At 41.7% G+C, this 21,521-nt stretch overlaps 1 protein-coding gene across 2 annotated transcripts in view; it reads right to left on the reverse strand.

Moving 5' to 3' along the window:
• Positions 1-2,698: 2,698 nt before the first annotated feature.
• Positions 2,699-21,521, reverse strand: part of LOC106565177 (calcium voltage-gated channel auxiliary subunit alpha2delta 2b) — a 77,536-nt gene continuing 58,713 nt past the window's right edge. For both annotated transcript variants that reach the window (XM_045691449.2, XM_014132020.3), the window contains exons 15-38: positions 21,244-21,333; positions 19,094-19,159; positions 18,919-18,993; positions 18,760-18,834; positions 18,387-18,458; positions 17,649-17,720; positions 17,386-17,447; positions 17,096-17,172; positions 16,909-16,969; positions 16,697-16,794; positions 16,429-16,519; positions 16,255-16,317; positions 15,908-16,011; positions 14,392-14,490; positions 11,187-11,278; positions 11,020-11,067; positions 10,608-10,679; positions 10,103-10,255; positions 7,783-7,835; positions 4,630-4,685; positions 4,153-4,276; positions 3,962-4,071; positions 3,649-3,731; positions 2,699-3,384 (exon numbers count right to left, since the gene is read on the reverse strand). In XM_045691449.2, coding sequence (XP_045547405.1) covers positions 3,289-3,384; positions 3,649-3,731; positions 3,962-4,071; positions 4,153-4,276; positions 4,630-4,685; positions 7,783-7,835; positions 10,103-10,255; positions 10,608-10,679; positions 11,020-11,067; positions 11,187-11,278; positions 14,392-14,490; positions 15,908-16,011; positions 16,255-16,317; positions 16,429-16,519; positions 16,697-16,794; positions 16,909-16,969; positions 17,096-17,172; positions 17,386-17,447; positions 17,649-17,720; positions 18,387-18,458; positions 18,760-18,834; positions 18,919-18,993; positions 19,094-19,159; positions 21,244-21,333 — 1,992 coding nt within the window. In that variant the 3' untranslated portion in view covers positions 2,699-3,288. The remainder of the gene's footprint in view (positions 3,385-3,648; positions 3,732-3,961; positions 4,072-4,152; positions 4,277-4,629; positions 4,686-7,782; positions 7,836-10,102; positions 10,256-10,607; positions 10,680-11,019; positions 11,068-11,186; positions 11,279-14,391; positions 14,491-15,907; positions 16,012-16,254; positions 16,318-16,428; positions 16,520-16,696; positions 16,795-16,908; positions 16,970-17,095; positions 17,173-17,385; positions 17,448-17,648; positions 17,721-18,386; positions 18,459-18,759; positions 18,835-18,918; positions 18,994-19,093; positions 19,160-21,243; positions 21,334-21,521) is intronic.

The raw sequence follows: 21,521 nt of genomic DNA on the forward strand, positions 1-21,521 counted from the left end.
AATAATAATAAAAAACATGGTCCAAACTGAGTGTTCTTCAGTCTATTTAACAAAGGCTCTACATGATCGAGAATTGCAGAAAGAAAGTTAAACTGTACTACTGCTAATACTGTATTCTAACATTCATTGTAATTGAGTGACTCATCATATCTGATTGGCTGATGGCAAGTCACTTCCTGGATGTCTCATGTATACAGTGAGGTCAGTAGGAACGGTGATCTGGTAACTGGTATTCCTACAGAGAGTATGGAAATTCCCGTGGGTTGGAGGTCGCCCCCATAGAATTAGGAATTAGAATACTAGAATGGGTTAAAGGTCAGCCATTTTGGTTAGGGAGTTGGTCAACTATGGTTTGCCAGTGCTGTGATAAGATATTGTGTAAAATAATGCATTTGTAAAATGTATCTGCACTGTATATTTGTTAGCTAGCTATCCAGACAGTTTTACTGCCAATATTCCATTCAAACAATGTAGTCAATCCACAGCCATACACTGGCTGAAATCAGTAGATGATAAGACTTAGACAAGTTGTAAATGCAACAAGTACTTATATTGTATCATATAATAGCACTCTCAGATTTCCAAGAAAGCAAAAATTTTGACATTTATGGTCTGGTTACATATATTTTTGTGGCTATTTATACAGAAAAAGTGTATAAAACCCATATAAACTGTTTTTATGATTATATAACATATTTGGTTGAAAATAATTATATTACACAATTTCTGATACATCACATGCCTTTGTTTTAATTTCATGCATAAGTAAAATCCGGATTATGCCTTTCATTCCATTTAGACTGGTTTGGATTTCTCCCTGACCAATATGGCAGCCATTTTCACTCCATTCTGGAACTTCAAGGGTTAATGACATAACCGCCCTCTAGTAATTTAATAGGATCTCTATGGTCCCCCCACCCTCCCCAGATACGATATGAACATGTCATAAGCATGTAAAAAAAAAAATGAATTACAGGAAATTTGCTGTAAAACTGCAACATTATCTCTCAGCCTCATGCCAAAATGTATAGAATGACAGGAAATTTGCTTTAAAAATGCAAAATTCTCTCAGCCTCATGGCAAAATGTGTAGAATAGCATGAGACACTGCGGTACACCACTGAACTACAGGGTAGAGGGAGATGACACAGTACTGGGGAAGCAGGCTATCTAGGCTGTCCTTTATCCATGATCCACTCTTGGTCACACGGTTGACTGCACCTTTTCACAAACAGACTGGAGCAGGCTGAATGATAGCTGTGCCTCTGTGTCCATGGGGAAATTACAAGGGAAAGTACTGTAACTGCACTCCAACTGTGCGCTGTTCCAATTGTGCTGTATCCCTAATACCTTGCAGTCTGAAATGTAATCCTAAACTACACCTATCTCCCTTCACCTCACACAGTCCACCTTAACATTTCCCATGGCCCACAAAATCCATTGAGGGCTGTCCTTTCAGTCAGTACTGTCCATAGAGTCGAGTGTGCCTTTCTCCAGGGCTGGAGCAGAAGTGTCTACTGTCCAGATCTGAGATCTAAAGTCCCGCTCATCCAATAGGAGTGCACCAAGGCACTGCTGGGTGGAACACCAGGCATGACATGAAAGAAAAAACATTTTACAAATATTTCATCAAAAAAAGTGTGTCAAAAATATTACTCCTTTTTCTATAACCCAAATGTGTTTCTTCATAAAGGCTTCCAGGGGCTATAAAGCTCTGCTTGGACTAGAAGAGAATATCAACAAAGGGAATCTGGGAGTGGCATCATCAAATGTTTACACTGAAAGCTGCCCATACATAAGCTACATTCTCCAGAAGTTAGCATACACAAATGCATGAGCTTTTCAGATCACATAGACAAATCATTGCACAAGATGCAAGGTAAAGCTTCAGTAGGTCATCTTCAACCATCCAAATGGAGTATAACATTTGACATATAGGCTATGCATGTTTGTTCATACATCTAATTCAATACACATATATATATATATATATATATATATACACACATATGAATATATATATATATATATATATATATATATATACACATATATATATATATATACACACACATATGAATATATATATATATATACACACACATATGAATATATATATATATATATATATATATACACATATATATATATATATATATACACACACATATGAATATATATATATATATACACACACATATAAATATATATATATATACACACACATATGAATATATATATATATATATATACACATATATATATATATACACACACATATGAATATATATATATATACACACACATATGAATATATATATATATACACATATATATATATATACACACACATATGAATATATATATATATATATATATATATATATATATATATATATATATATATATATATATATACACATATATATATATATATACACACACATATGAATATATATATATATATATATATATATATATATATTCATATGTGTATATATATATATATATTCATATGTGTGTATATATATATATATATTCATATGTGTGTATATATATATATATATATATATATATATATATATATGTGTATATATATATATATATTCATATGTGTGTGTATATATATATATATTCATATGTGTGTGTATATATATATATATATATATGAATGAACAAAAATACATCTTTGGAATATATTTTAAGTATTTGTATTTTTTTAATTTTATATTTACTATATGTTCAAGTAAAATTCACAAAAACGAAATGTACTGTATCAGTTGATAGCAACGGTCCACTGTACTTCTGTAACAACGTTTTTTTTTTATCTCTCAATCACTTCTTATTTGGCTTTTGGAAGCACTTTTAGAACATATTGAGCATTGATGCTAACTAACATCTAAGTCAATAAAATATTTGTCTTAACATCCCTTTATCACACATTCAAATGGAGTGATTTTTTTAAAGGATATGGATGATAAAAAAAATCCATATCTCACACTTGGGGTAATTTACTATCATCAAAATAAGAGAAACTCTCTTCTTTTCAAGTGGCCTGTCATATGAGACATGCAATGGATACGCAGAGAGAGAGATTAAGGGAAATCACACTAGAGAAAGGGAGAGGAAAGAGGAAGTTGGAATTATGAAAAAAAATAACAACTGTTTTTGCAGAGGTCAAACCCCGACCAGAAGTGGATAAAGAAATGTTGAAGAACAAAGGGAAGAGTAAGAGAATGGATGTTAGGAGATAGTGGATGATGACTGTGGTAATGGTCTAGTCCAGGTGTCAGAGAGAGAGAAGAGTAAGGATCAGCTGGATAGAGAAAAGGATTCCTATTGAAGATTGTAGGGAATGGCCTCTCCCACACTCTGATGTGTTCTCCTAGAAGAGGGAAACAAAGAGAAGACACAGACTGAGAAGACTAGAGAACAACCACCTATATAATATATATAAAAATAATTACAATAGGAAGTGATGCACAAGAGACCACGGTTGTGTCCCAAATGGCACCCTGTTCCCTTTATAGGGCACTGCTTTTGACCAGGGCCCATAGAACTCTGGTCAAAAGTAGTGCATTACTGTATATAAGGAAAAGGGTGCCATGTGGGGGACACAGTATGTCTGTGGTACTAGAGAACTTCTTACCCAGATGTTGTAGTCCCAGCATTCGGTCGGGCCTCTCCGGTAGCGTGCAGAGTTCAACACCTCACAGGGATCCTCCTCCTGGACTGTTAGCCTGGGTTAAGGTCAGAGGGTCAACAAGGAAATGCAGTGACACTTTGGGCCTATATAAAGTCTTCGATATGTATATGATAACACCCAGTGATTCACTTATATACTAAATGTAGGCTACAGCTAGCTGTATTATCTAATAAGTCAATGCATTAGGTTTTTGTAACATGCAGGAGATCATTCCCCCTTGTAGACGTTGCAGTCCTGGTGACCAAATGAAGGATACACTCCGTTTTGACCTGGGTCAGTCTCTCGATCTCACAGGAGCTACAGGGCAGTGTCTCAGCCACCACAAACAACAGGTTGGTGTTCTCTATCCTCTTAGCATGAAATAACCTTCAACAGAGGAAAAGAGGTCATGTATTTGTACAAACATACACACACACATACGCACAAAACATGCATGCGTACACACACCTGGAGCAGTTCCCACAGTCCTGCAGCACATTGTATGAGTTGGTGGTGTTGGTGAAGTAGAACTGGCTTTGGATGGTCACACAGCTGCTCTCCTTCTGGTCAAACCCATCTGCCAGAACATCACCTGCAACAAAGGAGGAATGAAACACCCAGAAATGTTTTTTGTTTAGGGTATCTTGACACTTTGACAGTTATGAAATGTGAGGGGGATACAGGCACGTGGGAGAAACAGTGCAAAAGGTGGACGTGGGGATTGAACCTTCGTCTACAGTGGGGAGCCAGCTTCATACATGTGACATGTACATTTTTATATGTAAAAACACATCGAGCTTCATTCATTTCCAGCAAGACAGCCCTGGCAATGTGCTGTCCCGTGTACACCAACTACTTTCCATAGCCTATGGAAACATATTCCCCTAACATATCAGCTTGGAGAAAGGCACACATGCAGCACAAGAATAAGGAATGTGCACCAACCTGTGTAGAGCCAACTGTTGTAGGCAAGTCCATAGAGCAGCTGCTGGACTACAGACCTGATATAGATGAATCAGGTAACAACACACAGTGAGAGGGAAGCTGAGTCATAGAGTAATATCACAGTAATAGACAGGACATCTCTCTGACCTAAACCTGACTTGATACCTCATAAACCCATAAGAGTCTAAACCCTGTCTAGGGGGTTTCTACTACCAAGGATAATTTTGCCATCTAACTTTGATTTTTAAGAACCCCTTGAAGTGTCCCAAAAATATCAGAAAAAAAAATTTGATAAAAAAAATGGTTGGCCATACTGTTATTAGCCCATACAAACGCATTGAATAACATATTCACTTCACGGAACAACAGATAGTCCCCCCCAAAAAAAATCTAAAGGAAGTTTGTTCTGAAGTGTCTGTCCTATATCTGAGAGATATGAGAAAGATCAGAAAACTATTTTGTATGTATGTAACCCTTATTTTTGCCACAGTCTCCATATCTACAGTGCATTCGGAAAGTATTCAGAAAACTGTATAAAAAAACATATAAAAAACTGAAATCATATTACATAAGTATTCCAGACCCTTTACTCAGTACTTTGTTGAAGCACCTTTGGCAGCAGTTACAGCCTCGAGTCTTCTTGAGTATGACGCTACAAGCTTGGCACACCTGTATTTGGGGAGTTTCTCCCATTCTTCTCTGCAGATGCTCTCAAGCTCTGTCAGGTTGGATGGGGGCATGTCGCTGAACAGCTATTTTCAGGTCTCTCCAGAGATCTTCAATCGGGTTCATGTCTGAGCTCTGGCTGGGCCACTCAAGAACATTAAGAGACTTGTCCCGAAGCCACTCCTACGTTGTCTTGGCTGTGTGCTTAGGGTTGTTTTCCTGTTGGAAGGTGAACCTTCACCCCAGTGTAAACGCTCTGGAGCAGGTTTTCATCAAGGATCTCTCTGTACTTTGCTCCGTTCATCTTTCCCTCGATCCTGCCTAGTCTCCCAGTCTCTGCCGCTGAAAAACATCCCCACAGCATGATGCTGCCACCACCGTGCTTCATCGTTGGGATGGTGCCAGGTATCCTCTAAACGTGACGCTTGGCATTCAGGCCAAAGAGTTCAATCTTGGTTTCATCAGAACAGAGAATCTTGTTTCTCATGGTCATAGTTCTTTAGGTGCCTTTCGGCAAACTCCAAGCCGGCTGTCATGTGCCTTTTACTAAGGGGTGGCTTCCGTCTGGCCACTCTACCATTAAGGCCTGATTGGTTGAGTGCTGCAGAGATGGTTATCCTTCTGGAAGGTTCTCCCACCTCCACAGAGTAACTCTGGATGTCACGTTCTGACCATAGTAAGTTGTTATTTTCTATGGTAGAGTAGGTCAGGGCGTGACAGGGGGTGTTTGTCTATGTTTTGTATTTCTATGTTGGTTTTGTTTGGTATGATCTCCAATTAGAGGCAGCTGGTCGTCGTTGTCTCTAATTGGAGGTCATATTTAAGCTGATGTTTGTCCCACCTGTTTTTGTGGGTGATTATATTTTGTGAGTAGTGTTTGTTTCTCCTCTGCGTCACGGTTTGTTGTTTTGTCCTTCAGTTTATTTTGTATTGCATTAAGTTTCACAGTCTAAATAAATATGTGGAACGGAACACACGCTGCACTTTGGTCTGCTCCTTTGGACAAATGTGACACTGGAGCTCTGTCAGAATGACCATCAGGTTCTTGGTCACCTCCCTGACCAAGCCCTTCTCCCCCGATTGCTCAGTTTGGCCAGCTAGGAAGATGCTTGCCTCAGCACAATCCTGTCTCAAGCTCTACATACAATTCATTCGACCTCATGGCTTGGTTTTTGCTCTGACATGCACTGACAACTGTGAGACCTTATATAGACAGGTGTGTGCCTTTCCAAATCATGATCAATCAATTGAACTTACCACAGGTGGACTCCAATCAACTTGTAGAAACATCTCAAGGATGATCAATGAAAACAGGATGCATCTGAGCTCAATTTTGAGTCCCATAGCAAAGGGTCTGAATACTTATGTAAATTAGGTATCTGTTTTTTTATTGTTAATACATTTGCACATTTAAAAAAAAAAAAATCCCCCGCTTTGTCATTATGGCGTATTGTGTGTAGATTGATATCCATTTTAGAATAAGGGTGTAATGTAACAAAATGTGAAAAAAGGGAAGGGCACTGTATATAAGTATATGCACTGTATACTTCCATTCATTTTTTCAACTGGTACTGGGAGAACTACAACAAGTCTTGTGAGGCCTATGGGCATCCTAGAGCAAAACAACCGACATGTACGTGTTCGTGAGTCTCACCTTTCCATAGAGACGTCATATTAGTGTGTAGCCCAAACTGTTCAGACACTACAGCCAGAAGTTAGCAGATCGGCTGTACTGAATTTAGACAAGTCCCAAGACTCTTGTGGGAGGCGTAGAGCAAAACGGAGAACACCATTGTCACCACCATGTTCGTGAGAGTCTCATCTTTCCATAGAGGGGTCATAATAGTTTGTAGACTACAGACGATTTTGTGAGAAGACCGATTTTTGTGATGTCTCATGTTCTGATGTCTCATGTTCTCTAGCTCTGTCACCTTTCACCGCAGATGTGGAAGTGCAAAATAGGCAGATGCGGTGGATTGAGACGCATCCAATGCCAAAAACATATCTCTAGCTTAAACTGACAGATTCTTATGGGGATTTGTTTATTATCCTAATTAGATTTCTGCAGGGGCGGGGACATCGACCTTAGTGGGTAAACAGCCGAGACTAGACACGCTTAAAGGGGCAATCAACAACAACGTTTTGGTAAACAGCTGAGGGATGGAGTTGGAGAAATTGAACCACTCTCAAATTCAAACAGGGAGCTATGGATTCAAGGACTGACCATCCATGAGATCAAAATTATATTCCTATTTTGAAGTTACAGTATTTGTTTATTAATTATATTGTAAAACAAAGTTTTATTTTGGGTTGTGATGGAGTAAGACAGTTGAACTATTTCTAAGTTTTATTCTCCAAGAATCTATGGCTGTATCATTAAATCCAAAAATGTATGTACTAATCCCAGATCATCCCTTTAAAGGGTTACGTTTCATACATCTTGTTCTTTAGGTCATGTGATCTGTGCTAAAATAGAGATAGCCTCACCATGCTGCCGCCGATGTCCACCAGGCCAGACTGAGCATGTCTGCGATGGAGGGCTAGACAGAACACATTGGGACCAGGAGGGGAGGAGAAGAACAGAGAACACAAGGAGAAGCCATTACTCACTGAAAGATTTAGAATAAGTCCCAAACGCCGTTCCCTGTAGTGCACTACTTTTGACCAGAGCCTTATGAGGTTGAAGTTGATAGCCCCTTCCAGAAACAACCTTTAGCCCCTCTACACTCTTAGAAAAAAAGGTGCTATCTCGAACTGAAAGGGGTTCTTTGGCTGTCCCAGTAGGAGAACCCTTTGAAGAACCCTTTTTGGTTCCAAGTAGAACCGTTTTGGGTTCCATTTACAGTGCCTTCGGAAAGTATTCAGACCCCTTGAATTTTTCCACAGCCTTAATCTAAAATTGATTAAATTAAACAATTTCCTCAGCAATCTACACACTTCACCCCATAATGACGAAGCAAAACTGTTTTTTAGAAATGTTTGCTAATTTATTAAAAATAAAAAAAACGTATTTACATAAGTATTCAGACCCTTTGCTATGAGACTCAAAATGCATCCTATTTCCATTGATCATCCTTTAAATGTTTCTACAATTTCATTGGAGTCCACATGTGGTAAATTCAATTGATTGGACATGATTTGGAAAGCCACACACCTGTCTATATAAGGCCCCACAGTTGACCGTGCATGTCATGGCAAAAACCAAGCCATGAGGTCGAAGGATTTGTCTGTAGAGCTCCGAGACAGGATTGTGTCCAGGCACAGATCTGGGGAAGGGTACCAAAAAATGTATGCAGCATTGAAGGTCCCCAAGAACACCGTGGCCGCCATCATTTTTAAATGGAAGCAGTTTGGAACCACCAAGACTCTTTCTAGAGCTGGCCGCCCGGACAAACTGAGCAATCGGGGGAGAAGGGCCTTGGTCAGGGAGGTGACCAAGAACCCGATGGTCACTCTGACAGAGCACTAGAGTCCCTCTGTGGAGATGAGAGAACCTTCCAGAAGGACAACCATCTCTGCAGCACTCCACCAATTAGGCCTTTATGGTAGAATGGCCAGACGGAAGCCTCCCCTTAGTAAAAGGCACATGACAGCCCGCTTGTAGTTTGCCAAAAGGCACCTAAAGACTCTCAGACCAAGAGAAACAAGATTCTGATGAAACCAAGATTGAACTCTTTGGCCTGAATGCCAAGCGTCACGTCTGGAGGAAACCTGGAACCATCCCTACGGTGAAGCATTGTGGTGGCAGCATCATGCTGTGGTGGTGTTTTTCAGCGGCAGGGACTGGGAGACTAGTCAGGATCGAGGGAAAGATGAACGGAGCAAATTACAGAGAGATCCTTGATGAAAACCTGCTCCAGAGCGCTCACGACTTCAGACTGGGTCAAAGGTTCACCTTCCAACAGGACAACGACCCTAAGCACACGGCCAAGACAATGCAGGAGTGGCTTCGGGACAAGTCTTTGAATGTCCTTGAGTGGCCCAGCCAGAGCCCAGACTTGAACCCGATCAAACATCTCTGGAGAGACCTGAAAATAGCTGTGCAGCAACGCTCCCCATCCAACCTGACAGAGCTTGAGAGGATCTGCAGAGAAGAATGGGAGAAACTCCCCAAATACAGGTGTGCCAAGCATGTAGCGTCATACCCTAGAAGACTTGAGGCTGTAATCGCTGCCAATGATGCGTCAACAAAGTACTGAGTAAAGGGTCTGAATACTTATGTAATGTGATATTTCAGTTTTTTTAATAGAAATTACCAAAAATGTCTAAAAACGGTTTTTGCTTTGTCATTATGGGGTATTGTGTGTAGATTGATGAGGGGGGAAAAACGATTTAATACATTTTAGAATAAGGCTGTAACAAAATGTGGAAAAAGTCAAGGGGTCTGAATATTTTCCGAAGGCACTATAGAACCCTTTCTGTAGAGGGATCTACATGGAACCCAAAACGGTTCTACCTGGAACCAAAAATAGTTATTGTATGGGGACAGCCGAAGAACCATTTTGGAACCCTTTTTTCTAAGAGTTTCCCACTAAGGGACTTGTGTAGATCTGAGGCTATAAACAATGTTGTGGTAGCTGCATCTTTGATAGGCTAGGTGGAATAGTTAGTCATTTTCTCTGGGCCTGTATCCATCCGTAAAGCGTCTCAGAGTAGGAGTGCCGATCTAGGATCAGAACCCCCTGTAAAATACAAAACTGATCCTAGATCAGTACTCCTATTCTGAAACACTTCACAAATATGGACCCTGGAGATGAAATAGGGTAAGTAAGGTAAGGTAAGACTGCCCTGGTCCTGGAACTCTCACCACAAAGATGCCCCTGGGTGCTGCCCCTGTGTGGCTGCTGCTGACTGGCTCACATGCTGACTGGTACTGAAAGGACTGCCGGCGGGCATAGATGGAGTTGTTATACAGCGCGTGCATAAGATAGGGGTCCACATCACCAAAGAAAAGGCCCACCTGCAACAGCAAGACACTGGGATAACTGACAGGCACGTAGAAAAGATCTTTGTCAGACCAACATCTCCATATCTTTAATACACAGATCTATCATACAATATATTTGGTAACAATCAGTCTGCATTATTTGCACACTGAGCTATAGCAAAAAACAAGGGTCAGGCTTTGTGACTGGTCTGCACCTATTAAAACTAATGGAGTCAAATAATACAGACTGAATGTTATAATTTTAACATACAGCTACCAAAGAATCTCTCAATATCTTCGATAATCAACTTTACTGTGCTATTTGACCATTTAGAGATTGTGTAAATTGACCTGGTTGGTACCTACTGACGTTTACCCTCCATACCTTTTTCCAGTGATCCCTCTGGTTGGACATCACCAGGAAGCCACCATCGTCAATCAGATAGCAGAGTAAGTCCTAGAGACAGGGAATTGTATTGGATTATTATATCACTATCGACAGGCTCTCTCACACTCTCTCTGTATGTACAGACTCTCTCACACTCTCCTATTCTCTCTGTCACACAGACCAGCACTGGACACACACAAACAAATCACGCCATAATTCCCCAGACACTTGGTTGACATGAACTAGTCAAACTGTATGTGTGTGTGTGGGTTGTGTCTGGTTGGGTACTGTGACAGCAGTTTGTACAATTTTGGTATTTGGTATTTTTATTAGGATCCCCATTAGCTGTTGCAAAAGCAGCAGCTACTCTTCCTGGGGTAGGGCTATGTGAAAGGAGATTAATTCTTACGTCAGTGTTGACTTCGCAGTCCATCTCACAACTTCTGGATGGCCCACACTGTACAAAGGAAGTCAGAGTCATCATAACATAATAACGTTAGACTGGATCTGTTCAAGTCACTTGACAGCAGTCACATAGAGGACTGATCATTTTTTACCCAGCCTTTCATACTGTACCTTTTGCGAGCCTTGACGACTGTCAGACACGTTGCTGGCCAAGATCTTGAACTTGTCTACCCATGCTTCCAAGTCTAGCTTCACCCCCACCACTGGTCAGCAGGAGAGTTCAAACAAAACCATGAGACCAGAGCATGAAAGATAGAGATAACTGAAGAGTAAGAGATAGCCCACTAAAGGAGGAGGCCTTGCTCTGCTCCCGTTGCCAGTGAATTCATGATTCAGAAATCTGGAAAGTGTGGATAAATTCATTGTTTTATTGAAAGCGTACAGCCGAATTAGTTATTTTTGTCAAAAGTACTGTCGGTTGGGGCCTCCCGGGTGGCGCAGTGGTCTAAGGCACTGCATTGCTAGCTGTGCCACCAGAGATTCTGGGTTTGAGCCCAGGCTCTGTCGCAGCCGGCTGGGTTAGGGAGGGTTTGGCCGGCAGGAATATCCTTGTCTCATCGCGCACTAGCGACTCCTGTGGCGGGCCGGGTTCAGTGCACGCTGATCAGGTCGCCAGGTGTACGGTGTTTCCTCCGACACATTGGTGCGGCTGGCTTCCGGGTTGGATGTGCGTTGTGTCAAGAAGCAGTGTGGCTAGGTTGGGTTGTGTTTCGGAGGACGCATGGCTCTCGACCTTCGCCTCTCTCGAGTCTGTACGGGAGTTGCAGCGATGAGACAAGACTGTAACTACTACCAATTGGATACCACAAAATTGGGGAGAAAAAGGGATTAAAAAAATATTTAAAAAGTACTATTGGTTTTGAGTCAGGAAATGTGTACTTTTCCACCTAAAACATTTGTGATGATTGTAAAAAACACAATTTCAAATGTTGCTACATAATATCGAATCGAGGCGGTGAGTCACATTTACTATTTGAATTGCTACTAACCATTTTCAGCATCTCTCCGTATCTTCTAATGGAAAACAGTGACATTTTGTGCCTTCTTCACCCAATTTCCTATTTAAAGTGCCACCAGGGACCGAACCAGTCTTGCCAACTCCTCAGTAAGGAAAGTAGCTATTGGCTGTCCTAAAAGTCACTAAATGACGCCATCGCCTAATTTGCATAATTGGCAATGTAATTGTGATGGACGCTGTAGGAGAGAGGAATAATGTCGTGGGAGAGACAAAAAGTGAGTAAAAAATACCCTAAATATGTTTAGATCTACAAATGAGCAAGCTGCAGAGAGTGGCACACACAGCGAATAAGAACCGGATATTTGAGGCCATACTCCTCCTTCAGCACTTTATGGACCCCATTGTTAATCCCCATCATAACAGAGGCATTGTCAGTTCCTATCCCCAGGAGTTTCTCTTTTTTAAGACAACACTTCTCAAGGAAAGCCACAACAGCACGGGGTATAATTTGGCATCTTCTCCCTCCAACTCAACAAGCCCCAGAAATGTTGATACAATTGTCTGCTTGGTGTCACTAAAGTACCTTATCACAACCCCCAGGTACTTAGAAACACTTACATCCGTGGACTCATCGAGGAGGAGGCTGAAACGCTGGTCACCCACATCTGCGACCAACTTTTTCAGAAAGTATGGTGCTAGAACACCATTAATCATTTCTGTGCACATTGTCCTGTGCATTTTTAAGTGGGTAGCAGCAGTGGAGTCTGAGAAAACAGCTCTACATGCTTCTCCAATGTGATCACATGCCAGCATGGAACAGTGTTCGGATAGCTAATGCCATGGTGACCTCAGCCTTTTTTGCAAAGCCAATTTCTTTTACCATAAATGGCAGCTTGTTTTGGGTGGAACTGTTATAAGGCTTTGCCTTTTGAGTATGTTTTTGAGTTGTCATGTGTTTTTTTACATCACTAAGTTTGGCGTAGAAATCAGCCGTACAATACAGGCAGTATGCCCGTGTATCATCTCCAATAAACGGCTTCAACCAGCCTTTGAATTCAGGGTTTGATTCCCACTCCTTTCTGTATTTTTGAGTGTACAGTTTAGACTGAGACATGATGAGCTAGCCAGCTAGATGTTTAGCTTATGTCACAGAGAGGTACACACACAGAGTGGACAAGGTGAGTAAGTGACTGAAGCTGTGTGAGTCAAATGCAATGATTTATTTTTGTGCAGTGATTTATTTTAGACAAAGAACATTTTACATTTACATCCCGCCCTGAATGTAAGCCAGGGCGGGATCAGCCAGCGGTGGCTTCCCGCATGCGCGATTAATTTGCAGTCTGGATGTGGAGGGGTGAACATCTCCTGCTCTGACTGCTTTGGGAAGGGGTGGGGCCCACGGCAGCACCCGCTGCTCGTTGAGAAGAGTAAGAACGATACGTGCTTTCACGTCAGAGTCTCAAAGTCTCCAATAACACCAGAAAAAGTCGCTACATTTGTCGCTAGTCGCTTTCTTGAAAATGTGTCGCTAGAGGGGTCTGAATACTCGCTAAATGTAGCGACAAAGTCGCTAAGTTGGCAACACTGGACCGAACACCAGCTTCCTCTAGCTGCCATCTCTTTACCATTTTGTGTAACTAATTTTACCTGCGATATGCTCTATCAACTTTCGCACTAGCGCCTTCTCCCGCCCCCAAAAAATGAATCTGTGACATCAAGCTCCATATGAAGGCATATCGTGACGTTCCTTCGTAGCAGGGCCCTTCCCCACGAGGGCGCACATGCGCAGTTGTTACTCATCTCCGCTGCTGTGGCAGTCAGCCTTCATAAAATATTTACATAAAATAAAAGCAAACGTTTTAGATGGAAAAGTACACATTCCCTGACTCAAAACCGATAGTACTTTTGACAAAAATAGCTCATTCGGCCATACGCTTTCAATAAAACAAAACAGTTGCCCACACTGGCAACGGATCAGAGCGAGGCCTGCATCCAGCAACGTCAGGAGTAACATGACCCATTTTTTCAGCTGTTTCAGTACAGCACTACGGGGGGGGGGGCAACATCCACTGAACTAGTTTCAATTTATGGAATCACTTGGGTGTTTTGGGATTTTGGGTGAACTTCTACTTTAAGAAGATGGAGCAGGACAAAGCAACTAGGATCTGAGGCCATTAGAGTTTCAAAATTCCAGTAACTTTCCCTAAATTCCCAGGTTTTCCAGAAATCCTGGTTGGAGGATTCCAGATTTCTTGGGAATTTGGGGAAAGTTCCTGGAATTTTGCAAAGCTAGGGAACATTGACATTAAAAGATAACACCTCCTCCAATTACTTTATTCATAACCAAAACAGCTTTACCTGCCGGTTTCAGGTTCTTGCCTCCCAGGTTGACTTCCACGGCAGTGCTGACCAGGATTCCAATGGTGCCGTTCTCCGAGGTCACCGGATCATCCATGGCTATGACAAAGGTTAACAGGGTCAAAGTTCATGCAAACAGAAAGCAGTGATTGATCTGTGTTATCCTGACAGGTTAAAAACAAAATGTGTGAATCACTTATTTTCATGTTATATGAGTGAAATGTCTTTAAATGCCTACAACCTGCTTGCTATCTAAAAACCTGACTTTTATATCCAAGGTCATATACACTACATGATCAAAAGTATGTGGACACCTGCTCGTCGAACATCTCATTCCAAAATCATGGGCATTAATATGGAGTTGGTCCCTCCTTTGCTGCTATAACAGCCGCCACCTTCCTGGGAAGGCTTTCCAGTAGATGTTGGAACATTGCTGCAGGGATTTGCTTCCATTCAGCCACAGGAGCATTAGTGAGGTCGGGCACTGATGTTGGGCGATTAGGCCTGGCTCACAGTCGGCTTTCCAATTCATCCCAAAGGTATTAGATGGGGTTGAGGTCAGGGCTCTGTGCAGACCAGTTATGTTCTTCCATACTGATGTCGACAAACCATTTCTGTATGGACATCGGTTTGAGCACACGGGCATTGTCATGCTAAAACATGAAAGGGCCTGCCCCCAAACTGTTGCCACAAAGTTGGAAGCACAGAATCGTCTAGAATGTCATTGTATGCTGTAGCGTTAATATTTCCCTTCAATGGAACTAAGGGGCCTAGCCCAAACTATGAAAAGCAGCCCCAGACCATTATTCCTCCTCCACCAAACTTTACAGTTGGCACTATACATTCGGGCAGGTAGCATTCTCCTGGCATCTGCCAAACCCAGATGAATCCGTCGGACTGCCAGATGAAGCGTGATTCATCACTCCAGAGAATGCGTTTCCACTGCTCCAGAGTCCAATGGCGGCGAGCTTTACACCATTCCAGCCAATGCATGTCATTGCGCATGGTGATCTTAGGCTTGTGTGCAGCTGCTCAGCCATGAAAACCCATTTCATGAAGCTCCCAATGAACAGTTCTTGTGCTGACGTTGCTTCCAGAGGCAGTTTGGAACACGGTAATGAGTGTTGCAACCGGGCACAGACGATTTTTACGCGCTACTCGCTTCAGCACTCGGTGGTCCCGTACTGTGAGCTTGTGTGGCCTACCACCTCGCGGCTGAGCCGTTGTTGCTCCTAGACATTTCCACTTCACAATAACAGCATTTACAGTTTACCGAGGCAGCTCTAGCAGGGCAGACATTTTATGAACTGACTTGTTGGAAATGTGGCATCCTATGACGGTGCCACGTTGAAAGTCACTGAGCTCTTCAGTATGGGCCATTCTACTGCCATTGTTTGTCTATGGAGATTGCATGGCTGTGAACTCAGATTTACACACCTGTCAGCCAAATTCACTCATTTGAAGGGGTTTCTTCATACTTTTAGCCATGTAGCGTATATCAGTGTGTGTTACTCACAGGCTCTGGGTGGAGCTCTGAACATATAGCCCTTGTTGTCAAGGCTGCGGCGGTAGTAGTTAGAGTTGAAGGGCTCAGGGTCCTCATCCCACGACTCAGCAGCCCTGAGAATCACAGGACAACTCACATTCAAGCAGTATTGGTTGAGTATTCAAGCAGTATTGCTTGAGTAATGCGTAAGTATTCAAGCAGTATTGCTTGAGTAATGCGTAAGTATTCAAGCATACTCACATTCAACTGCCATAATGCTCACAGACAGGAAAGGCATGCAATTATTAACAAACAAACAAACGCAGTATATTTTATTAGCCAGAGTGATATCTGTAACTACTCAAAGACACACTCACGAGTTGGGGAAGACCCGGGTTACACCTCCGTCTGTGGCTGCAAATAATGCCAGGAAACCATACCTGAAGCAAAAAGTAATTTAATTCACTCAGACGTTTCACATATTGTTATTATTGAAATGAATTGGCTTTAATATCAATGATATAGGGCAATTATTTGTTGAGTTCACTCACGTTTGGATATCCTTGTTCTTCCACACTCTAGATGCTAGCTGCCAGATGATTCCAGAATCCAAGATCAGGTTGTGAATGAGGCCTTGATCACCTGTGAACACACACAGTTAATGTAACCCGTCAGTCTTTATAAAATATCATAGGTGAAAAATGTTTGCTTTTTGCACACTTCCATGTCGTCTTCAGCAGTTCAAAGCTGGTGTAGTATGGTGAATGGCATGGCCCTAACCACTCTACAAACTCATTGACATAAAGAAGAGAAACTCACAGTCTTCAGATTCTGGTGTGATCTCCACCATGAGAGACAGGAAGTTCTCCAGGAACTGTGTGTTGTTGTCAGAGATGTGCAGACGCTTGCAGTATTCCCTAAAATAAGAATGGTTGGACAGAGATGAGATTATATACACACACACACACACACACACACACACACACAACACACACACACACACACACACACACAGACACACATCTCTGTACCTGGGAGCCAGGAACACGTGTCCCCCTGATTCAAAGGAGCTGGGCAGCAAAGATTGCAGATCTGCAACGGACAGAAAAAGTAATCAACCGCCCATGTTATCGGGATCAGTGTCATCAAGCCGCACATAACGCCCTGGACCAGAGCTAAATGGAGACAGCGGCTCTCTGGGTGGGCAGTGGTACTCACACTGGAGCTGCAGCATCACATCACTCAGGTCTGCCTGGATGTAGTATTCACTGTAGGGCGGCAGTACCAGGCCCAGACTACAAGTGGCAGCATCCCCAACAGAAAACAGAGGAAATTAATCAAAGTCTGAGGCTCAATAGAAGACTCTACCGCCATTAAGCTGATAGATATAGAGTCCGACCACCTACACTCTCAAACCTGTCATCTTCAGCAGTTCATATCCTATTGCTATGGTTACCATTACTAATCCTCTACCCTTCAACCCACACCTCCATCTCCTGCCTCCTCACCTGTAGTCTGTACCATTGATGGGTGTCCAGGTGTAACTCCGAACTCCCTCATCTATGTATCGCTGCAATGAAGGGGGAAAAACCACATATTTAAAAGTGGTTTGCTCTCACGTAAGTGTGTTGATCAACCATCCATGACCATGGCTGATGGGTTACTGAGGTTGACAAAGTCATTACTGTGAATTAAGTGTGAAGTAAAGTATACCTGATATATTGCCTAGGTGTGAAGTAATTAACAAATACACACACATACACACACTTGCCTCATCAATTGATTTTACAAGCGTCTTAATCTGCATGTCACCCGGTCTTCCATCAATCATATGTTTGCGGATCTGGAATGTAGAGATAGTATGTTACCAACGCAGTGTTCAGTGTTTAATTGCTATATTGTAATTACTTCGCCACCATGGCCTATTTATTGCCTTACCTCCCTTATCCTACCTCATTTGCACACACTGTAAATAGACTTTTTCTACTGTATTATTGACTGTATGTTTGTTTATTCGATGTGTAACTCTGTGTTGCTGTATGTGTCGAACTGCTTTGCTTTATCTTGGCCAGGTCGCAGTTGTAAATGAGAACTTGTTCTCAACTGGCCTACCTGGTTAAATAAAGTAAAAAAAAAAATAAAAATACGCTGTCGCATCTCCATGGTCTAACCCAAAAACATGTTTTAGAACAGTAATCTCAGTAGGAAATATGCTAACATGGTTGCCATTCCTAGCTAGATAGCTAGCTAAATTGGTTGCCTAGCAACACACATCTTAAGAAGATTCGTAAGAAGATATTTGAGAAGTTCGTAAGAAAATCATTGAATCTTAAAATATTGTTGAGGAATTGATCTTACAAACTATCTTATGAACTTCTTATTTTCTTTCTTAAGAAGCTTCTTAAGTTCTTGCGTAAGAAGTGTTTTGTGAATCTAGGCCCAGGTGTTCTTAATGTTTTGTATACTCAGTGTATATAGTTTATGGCACAGTGTATGTTATTATACTCACTTCCTGTTTGGAGCTGTCCTCCACCTCAGCATCCAGGAAGTCAAGTGTTACAGGCTCTGGTAGGTCGAGCAGCTGTTGCGGAAAAGCACCAGTCACATTAGGGATATCACAGCATCCCCATGTTTTACAGTAACACATTCAGTTGAATAAATCTCGGTTGTATTCTATTTTCAGTTTAATACATGCAGTGGCAATCTTATCTTAGCTAATTGGAATGCCATGCAATAAGCAGTACACACTAGGTTCTATATCTAACCTACATCCAACCACATTCACTTTGTATCAAATAGAAATGTACAATCTACAATCTATTTACATTACTCCCTATAAACTGCACAGTGATCTTTCAGTGGGGGAATAAAGTATACATAACCTTTGGGTGAAGGTTTGGATGCAGGAGAAGGTATCCATTTGGGTCGATGGCGTATATGTACCCATTGGCACCAAGCTGCAAAGTTACGGAACAGAGAATAAATTATTACTTGTGTGCATGCAAGTGTGTGTGAAGTAAGATATGATGCGTTATACTGACGTTGTATCGTGGTGTCAGCTTTTTGATTTCGTCCAGATGCACGTCCACCCCCATGACACCTAATATGAGCTGATTCTGTGGAGAAAACAACCAGTAAAAAAAACCTCAAGAAATTGTGATTTATTAAAGAAAGATTGTCCATTAGGTCAACGTGAACTGTTTTAAATGACTGCACCTGTGAGTTTCCATCCACGGTGAGATTAAAAACAGGCATGGTTCCAGTAAAAACCAGTCCCAGACCCTATATAGAAACAAGACAAACAGAAGAACAAAATGTTACGTTTTTTTCCTAATAGTCCTCCCCCACACCACCAACAGAAGACATCATAATCCAGGCCTAGGCTTAATCTGTGTCTAGGAAACCGCCCCAATGTGTCTACATTGAGCAATGGCACCTCACTATATGATTACAGGAGATTGTAATGCTTATGGAACTTAGAAATCAGATGTGGATATATTATCATCCACCTTCAGAGCACTTGTAAGGGTCGATGCCGGAGATGAGAAGCAGGTACGGGGAGTCAAACATTTAATCGGGAACTGACATAGAACAAGACAGGAAAAGCATTAGCACACGGGTAAACAAGGACGTATGACAATCAATGCAGAAGCAGGGAACAGAGCGGGGAATCAGACAAATATAGGGAAGGTAATGACAAAGATGATTGTGTCCAGGTGAGTCCAATAATCGCTGACGCGCGTGACGGGGGGACGGCAGGTGTGTGTAATGATGATGGAGGAGCCTGGCGCCCTCGAACGCCAGGGGGGAACAGCGGAAGCAGGCGTGACAGCACTCAATGGTATGTCTCTGTCAGTGGACTATGTGTATATACTGCAGGGTCAACTGCCCCTTAGAATCAACTTCTCTGGTTTTAAAACAGCCTATGTGGCATCAATATGAGTCCGAAATATTAATTATAGTGTCAAAATTGACTACAAGGTGTAAATAGGATAATTTTGGTCATGAAGTCAGTCTCGTCCAAATTTGAGTTTGGCAAGTGACTGCGTCATCACTTACTTGAGGGTTTGGTTTGGATTATAATTCTGTCAACATTACTTTTAATGCACTACATTCCTAAAGAAACGAATGTACTTTTTACTCCATATATTTTCCCTGACACTCAAAAGTACTTATTACATGTCAAATGCTTATCAGGACAGGAAAATAGTCCAATTCACACATTTATCAAGAGAACATCCCTGGTCATGCATACTGCCTCTGATCTGGTGGTCTCACTAAAATAAAATGCTTCATTTGTAAATGATGTCTGAGTGTTGGAGTGTGCCCCTGGCTATCCGTAAATTTAAAAAACAAGAAAATGGTGCCGTCTGTTTTGCTTAATATAAAGAATGTGAAATGATTTCTACTTTTACTTTTACTTTTGATACATTTTATATTTTAGCAATTACATTTACTTTTTATACTTAAGTATATTTAAAACCAATTACTTTTAGACTTTTACTCAAGTAGTATTTTGCTGGGTGACTATTACTTGAGTCATTTTCTATCAAGGTATCTTTACTTTTACTCATGTATAAAAATCGGGTAGCCTACTTTTTCCACCACTGCGCAAAACAAACTCGCCCACTGGAACCTCTTCCCCAGACAAGACGTGTGGTTAGTAGCTACTCTAGAGAAAATGGGCTTCCAGAAAGTTGTTCAACAATCTTGGGCATATGGCCAGGATATGGATACATCCAACTAGTTTCTTCTTGGGCTGTCAAGCGTCAAACAGCTACATGTCATTATAGGCTACGCTGTTATGATACTAGGCTGTGATACTGTGATGTAACTAGCTAAATACATAGCCTCTCGCTTATGTGTAATGTCAGAGAAAGATTTGCATAGCTATCGTTGAACCTGAAGGAAAGATTTGCATAGCTATCGTTGAACCTGAAGCTCATAACCACGCAAAAGACATGTTTGATGCATGTTGCCAGCTCGCTTTCAATGTTTCAACACGAAATGGCTAGCTACTTTCCTTGTTTGTTGTAATTGACTGGCAAAGACAAACCCAAGAAAGACCCACCTCAAACCACACCCCCAAGACAACTCTTGTTTGCCTTCAGTCATGGCCGCTAGCATTTCTTAATGAGCATTGATAAAGAATTTGGCCAAAGCAGGAAGTGCAGTCGCCCTTTAAGTCCAAAGTAGATGAATTAGCATGAGTGCCAGTCTGTTTGAGCTATCATGCCAACTCTTTGTCACTCAATGTCATTCCAAACAGTGACTGACTGCAATGAAGTTGGCATGATAGCACAAACAGACTGGCATTCAGGCTATAGATTAGGTATAGCTGAATGTTCTGAGGTAGGTGACCTCACCAAGGCATCCTGATAGACATTGGTCCACTGAACCTGCTTGGCGCGGCTGCCTGCCAGGACCATCGGGCGGCCCAGCACATCCAGGTACTCCTGGTAACAACACACAGGAATAGCAAACAGTCAGGTATCAGCTTTGTAGCAATACTGATGTTACACATTCTGTAGCTTGTGTCCCAAATGGCACTGTATTCCCGTTATAGTGCACTACTTTGGACCAGGGCACACAGGGCTCTGGTTAAAAGTAGTGCACTATGTAGAAAATAGGGTGCCATTTGGAA

This window comes from Salmo salar, chromosome 12 (assembly GCF_965601325.2).
Source record: "Salmo salar chromosome 12, fSalSal1, whole genome shotgun sequence".
In the NCBI taxonomy this organism is placed as follows: domain Eukaryota; kingdom Metazoa; phylum Chordata; class Actinopteri; order Salmoniformes; family Salmonidae; genus Salmo; species Salmo salar.